Source organism: Rhinatrema bivittatum, chromosome 8 (assembly GCF_901001135.1).
Source record: "Rhinatrema bivittatum chromosome 8, aRhiBiv1.1, whole genome shotgun sequence".
Lineage (NCBI taxonomy): Eukaryota > Metazoa > Chordata > Amphibia > Gymnophiona > Rhinatrematidae > Rhinatrema > Rhinatrema bivittatum.
This window is the reverse complement of record NC_042622.1, coordinates 269,937,832-269,944,523: the sequence shown is the minus strand read 5'-3', so window position 1 is coordinate 269,944,523 and position 6,692 is coordinate 269,937,832. Positions and strand designations below refer to the sequence as shown.

Here is a 6,692-nt window from a genome sequence, read left to right as displayed (position 1 = left end):
AAACTACAGACTGTTAGCCTGACTTCAGTGCCAGGAAAAATAGTGGAAAGTGTTCTAAACATCAAAATCACAGAACATATAGAAAGACATGGTTTAATGGAACAAGGTCAGCATGGCTTTACCCAAGGCAAGTCTTGCCTGTTATGCTCAGGCTTGTGAAACCTTGGGCCGACGGGAGAAGGAAATACCTTAGGATGATGGTCCGTAGGTTCTCCCGTCGGGTGGTGAGGCAGGAACAGAAGACGTGACCAGCTGACCCTCGGCACAGGAGACAGAGGCGACTGTGAAGGCAAATGAAGAGTCGTGAGGTTGAAGAAAGGATGTGTATCTTCACCACTGGAAATCCGCGGTTCCCCCAGGAGGAGCCCATAGGGACCCGGATCGCTGGGACTTAGGTGGACCTTTGAGAGGTCAAGAAGTTCGGTGCCATGCTGACTGGAGCTTCACCCCTGGAAGCCTGTGGTCCCCCCGGGAGGAGCCCGTAGGGACCCGGGCCGCTTGGACTTAGGTGGGCCCTTGGAGATGATGGCCAAGAAGCAGTCCGAGGTCAAGTGCCAGAGGGTCGCCGCTTACCAGTCCGAAGTCACACACCAGGGAATCACCGCTTACCAATCCGAAGTCAATACCAGGAATCACCGCTAGCCGATCCGAAGTCATAAAACAGGAACTCCAAGACAAGACAGGAATGAGGATCCAAAGCACAGGAAGACTCACCGAAGCAAGCACACCTGACGAACGAAGGACGTTGCCAAGTCGAGGAATGAGCAGAGGAAGTCTCCTTTTATACTTCCTCTGCTCTGGCTCATAGGGAACAGCTGAACCTTGTTAAAGGGATCATGTCCCTTTAAAGCTAATGAGGAGACGCAGCCTCGTGCCTAAAGATGGCGGCGGCCATCTTGGATTTCCTCCACGGAGGAAATGCAGCAGGACGCTGCGAGAGAGGAGCAGGGACGGCTCCCCACCCAACGGCCAGGGCGGGAGCCCGTGCCGAAGCGACGGGCATCGGGTCAGGGGTTTCCCCCAGAGTTCCCACGGCGGTTTGCCGTCGCAGGCAAGGTAGGGGGCCGCGCTCGTGGCCTTCCACGAGCGCGGAACACAACATTGCCTCACAAAGCTGCTTCGCTTTTTTGAAGGAGTTAATAAACATGTGGATAAAGGTGAACCGATAGATGTAGTGTATTTGGATTTTCAGAAGGTGTTTGACAAGGTTCCTCATGAGAGGCTTCTAGGAAAAGTAAAAAGTCATGGGATAGGTGGAGATGTCCTTTCATGGATTACAAACTGGCTAAAAGACAGGAAAGAGTAGGATTAAATGGACAATTTTCTCAGTGGAAGGGAATGGGCAGTGGCGTGCCTCAGGGATATGTATTGGGACCCTTACTTTTCAATTTACCATATAAATGGGCTTGAACCAACGTGCCGCAAATGCGCAGTAGAGAGCAGCTCTACTGCGCATGCGCAAGAGCACATCAGTCAGAGGGCAGCAACATGGTGCTGGGAAGAAATGGAGCAGCGGAGGGCTGCTTGGAAGTGGTGGGGAGGAGCAGCGGCGATGGCGGCAGCACAGAAGGTCTCCATGGGGTCTCTCTCTCACGCGGGGAGAAGCGGCGGCGGCACAGACACAGAAATGGGAGGTCTTCGGGAGTCTCTCGCACGCGCCTCATCACCGAGCATTGGGCGGGCCAGCAACGAGCCTGGTGGTGAGGTGTGCATTCTGGATAAGAGAAGAAGAGGGAGTGGAGGAGGGCTGAGGGAGAGGGATGGGGTTGTGGAGGAGGTAGGAGGGGAAGGAAGAGGATGTGAGTAAGTGAGGAGGGTAATGTGGAGTAGAGAAAAAAAGGGAATGGAGGAGGGCTGAGTGAGAGAGGAGAAGAGGAAGGAAAGGGAAGAGGATATGACTGAACAAGTGGGAAGGGTAAGAAATTCTGTAGAAGAGAAAAAAGAGTGGAGGAGGGCAGGTAGAGGGAAGGGGTCGTACATGAGGTGAGAGAGGAAGGAAAGAAAAGATGAGAGGGGATGGAAGGAAAAGGGAAGTTGTGGAGAATAGAGTGGCTCTAACCGTGCCGGTCTGACCAATGGAATCTCGCCCATTTTAATGATCTGGAAAGAAATACGACGAGTGAGATAATCAAATTTGCAGATGACACAAAATTGTTCAGAGTAGTTAAATCACAAGCAGATTGTGATAAATTGCAGGAAGACCTTGTGAGACTGGAAAACTGGGCATCAAAATGGCAGATGAAATTTAATGTGAATAAGTGCAAGGTGATGCATATAGGGAAAAATAACCCATGCTATAGTTACACAATGTTAGGTTCCATATTAGGTGCTACTACCCAAGAAAGAGATCTAGGTGCCATAGTGGATAACACATTGAAATCGTCGGTGCAGTGTGCTGCAGCAGTCAAAAAAGCAAACAGAATGTTAGGAATTATTAGGAAGGGAATGATGAATAAAACGGAAAATGTCATAATGCCTCTGTATCGCTCCATGGTGAGACCGCACCTTGAATACTGTGTACAATTCTGGTCGCCGCATCTCAAAAAAGATATAATTGCGATGGAGAAGGTACAGAGAAGGGCTACCAAAATGATAAGGGGAATGGAACAGCTCCCTTATGAGGAAAGGCTGAAGAGGTTAGGACTTTTCAGCTTGGAGAAGAGACGACTGAGGGGGGATATGATAGAGGTGTTTAAGATCATGAGAGGTCTAGAATGGGTAGATGTGAATCGGTTATTTACTCTTTCGGATAATAGAAAGACTAGGGGGCACTCCATGAAGTTAGCATGGGGCACATTTAAAACTAATCAGAGAAAGTTCTTTTTCACTCAATGCACAATTAAACTCTGGAATTTGTTGCCAGAGGATGTGGTTAGTGCAGTTAGTGTAGCTGGGTTTAAAAAAGGATTGGATAAGTTCTTGGAGGAGAAGTCCATTACCTGCTATTAAGTTCACTTAGAGAATAGCCACTGCTATTACTGGCAACAGTAACATGGAATAGTTTTTGGGTACTTGCCAGGTTCTTATGGCCTGGATTGGCCACTGTTGGAAACAGGATGCTGTACTTTATGGACCTTTGGTCTGACCCAGTATGGCATTTTCTTATGTTCTTATGTTCTTAATTGCACAAGAAACTGAATTTGTTTTGAGGAACCAATAATTAATTTAGCCTTGACATTGCAATTCGATAAACTGAGAGCTGAACACAAGACTGGAACGACTTCTTTTCACTGCTTGGAATTAGACGACTGGAGCAGCTTCCTTTGCTTATTTTCGGAGGGAAAGCCGCTGTCAGTCTGGTGTAGCAAAAGATACAGGAGTTGGGTGGCACCTTATAGAATAATTTATTAAAGCAGGAGCTTTCGAGAACAGAGTCCACTTCCTCAGTGCCACGAGTCTCCTGTCATTCTTGCTTCGATTATTTGGATCTTATACATTATAGGGGTTTTCCAGTAATATGAACTCAGTTGGAGAGGCTGTTTGCATTTGTAATTTATACTATACAGAGTGCAATAAGGGAGGGCGTATGAGTGCTTATAGAGTGAGTGAGATGATAAGAAGTGGTGGTGAGATAAATGGCAAGGAATTTCATATAATTGTGTCTTTTGTATTTGCAAATAAAAGAATCTATTAATATAAAAGGTAATAAACAGGTGTGAGATATGAGATATACACAAGTGGTCAGGAAGATACCAGAAAGAAGAGAATGTAGAGACTGAATTTATAGAAAGGGAGGTCTGTATAAGTAACAGGTTAGATATCAGCAGGTGAGGGCCCTTGGATCCATCCCCTCTGTCCAATTGCTCCTCATTACACTACCCGAGCTAAGGACATCACCCAGCTGTCTCACTTACAAGCTGGGCCCCCTACACTGCTCTGAACGGGGCCATCCCTCCTTATTTACCTCATCCCAACCCATGCAAACCCCCTGTGCTAATAAGAGAGCTCCCTGGTGCTCACTGACACTGATTTCCACATTTGTTTGTCCATCCTGAATGTGTTATAACTTACGTATTTCCATGTCATTTACTGTTATTCATTTGCATATTGGCATATGTAAATCTGGGGAGTCTGATTATGAATAGTGATTTGCATGTGTAATTCTGAGGAGTGGGCATTACTATCAGTGGTTTGTAGAAGTAATTCTGTTCTTTTCAGTTACCCAAAGTGATTTGCATATATAGCCTGTGCGCTTTCATTCTTAACGATGAATTATATGCAAACCGCTGGTCAGGTGTTGGGGGGCGGGAGGGGTCCCCCTGCTGCTGGTATTTATGATCCCACCAAGTGTCTGCCTTCAGGTTACAGCAGAGATCAGAGCTGGGACCAGGAGAACTTCACCCTCACAATGAGGCTGCCCCAGACCTTGTTATTCTCTGTCCTGATCTGGATTGCAGGTATGCGGGGCATGAAGTAGTTATAAATTGGATTATCCATAATAACATTGCTGCAAACATTAATGTAAGAGTTCTGTCCTTTCTTGTTTTGCAGGTGTTCAGTCTCAGACTCCTGTGCTGACGCCTGCTGTTCTCTCTGTGAGTCTCGGACAAAGTGCAACTTTTACCTGTGAAGTTGGAGTAAAGGATGGAGATTATGCATTCTTCTTAAGACAGATCCTGGGAGAGGCACCAAAGCTCCTCCTGTATCACCATCACTCCTTCACAGCACCAAAGTATGGGCCGGGAATATCCTCAGCCCATTTCTCAGCCTCTCTGAACAGCGCTGGGACGGAGTATCAGCTCCTCATAAAGAATGCAGAAGTTACAGACACCGCTCTCTATTACTGTCTGAAATGGTATCCAAGTATCTCAGCATCCCACTGTGATAAATCGCCTGACAAAAACCCAGACTGATCTGTCACTGTCACACAAAGAGGAAGAGCACAGAGCAGGTGTTAGACATGATGGGGTGAATTTTCAAAGCTATTAATGCAGATAAAAGCAGATGTTATGCACATAAATGGCTGTGCTAAAATAGCCCCAGGTTTCATGTGTGTAACCCGGCTTCTCGCTTGCTTTTACAGGAACTGCAGAGAGACTTCCCAGGGGGCAGAGTAGAGATTACGCGCATAACGTTTGGATTGTGAAAAGCATGCACGTACATCACATCGTACAAGTTTCACCTTCTGAGGAGCAGGAGCAGCTTTGAGTGATGTAATGTGTGCGAGTAACCTGCTGATTACCCCAACATTTTCAGAACAAACTCATGTGCGGAGGCTCACGTTGGAAATCCCCATCCTCACATTCTTCACGCGGACCTTACCACTGTCTGCGCTGCTGGAAAATGACCCTCAATAAGCTGTCAGCGCTGGCAGCCCAATGCACAGCTTTACCTGCAGGTGAGAGCTCACTGTCTGAGGGTAAACCTTGCGGCAATGCAGTAAGGCGTTTTATCCACAGAGAACGTGTGAGTAAGACTGGGAGGACCGCTCAGCGCCTTCCTATGGAAACCTCATAAAAACGAGGACATTAAGATGCAGAGAGCTCTGCTGGCCAAATGCACTTGCTCTTGGCGCTGGAAACTTAGTTCCGGGTCACAGATGGAGTTAGGTTTCCAGCTCTGCTGCGCTGGCACCTGAAATTTAATCATTCTAAACAAAAAAAAAACCCAACCACATTTTTTAATCTTTAAAAACAGCTAAGATTAAAATACGCACTGTCGGCCTTTTTTCCCATCATGAAGGGCACCCGGCAGGGCTGCCATTGTCGCCCCTACTCTTTGATCTTGTTAATCGAGCCCTTAGCTGTGAAATTGCAGGCGCATCCTGATATGCGTGGCTTTCGGATTGGTGATCATTCTCATTTGACTTCTCTCTATGCTGATGATGTCCTTCTTTTCCTTGCAGACTCGAAACGGGAAGGCCCGGTGTTGTTGGCAGAGTTGACGGCCTTTGGTGCCGTGTTGGGCGATAAGGTCAATTTTCACAAATCAGTGGTTTTTCCAATTGCCACAAGTACACAGGAGAGGGTTCCAGCTTGTTTTGTTGCCTTCAAACGGGCGACAACTTCTATAAATTACTTGGAAATTCATGACCCAAGGAACCTGAATGATTTATATAGGCTAAATTATGCCCTAGTGGTTAAGGCAATCAGACAGGATCTTCGGGTCTGACGGGATCGCTATCTTTCCTGGGGAGGGAGAATCAATGTTATTAAAATGAACCTATTACCATGATTATCGTATCTTTTTCGTCATGTTCCCTGTTTCCTGCCGAGCAGCTTCTTTTCCTCTATCAACATTTTCTTACTCGATTTTCTATGGGAGGGGAGACCTGTCCTGGTTAACTTGCACACATTATTCCGGCCCAAAGAATGGTAGGGATGGCTTTTCCTCACCTTCAAGCATACTTTTGGGTGCTTTTGGGTGGCACGCCTCTCGGGGGGTCTTTATTTGGCTTTCTCGGGATCGGGCCTCACCCTGGCTTGCCATTGAGAGATACCTCGCTGATGAGGTTGACCTGATGTCGCTCCTCTCGTTATCCCCCCTGTCACCTGGGGCAGGCAGGCTTGTCACAATTGTCCTTTCATTGCGTGTACTGTTAAGACATGGAGGGCCCTTTGCAGAGGTCTGGGTATTACCAATAAATGACCCTATGCTTTTTCACCACTCTGGAAGAACCCCACCTTGTCCATTCATAACTTCAGTCGGGCTGTGAAGCAATGGTGAGGGGAGGATCTATGCTGCCTAGGTCA

The 6,692-nt window shown here is 47.1% G+C and overlaps 1 gene segment (V, D, J or C); it reads left to right on the top strand.

Annotated features, from left to right (window-relative positions):
* Positions 1-4,207: 4,207 nt before the first annotated feature.
* On the top strand, positions 4,208-4,853 carry LOC115097642. The segment is given in 2 exon segments: positions 4,208-4,397; positions 4,492-4,853. Coding segments are annotated over 2 exon segments (552 nt in total).
* The last annotated feature ends 1,839 nt before the right edge of the window (positions 4,854-6,692 follow it).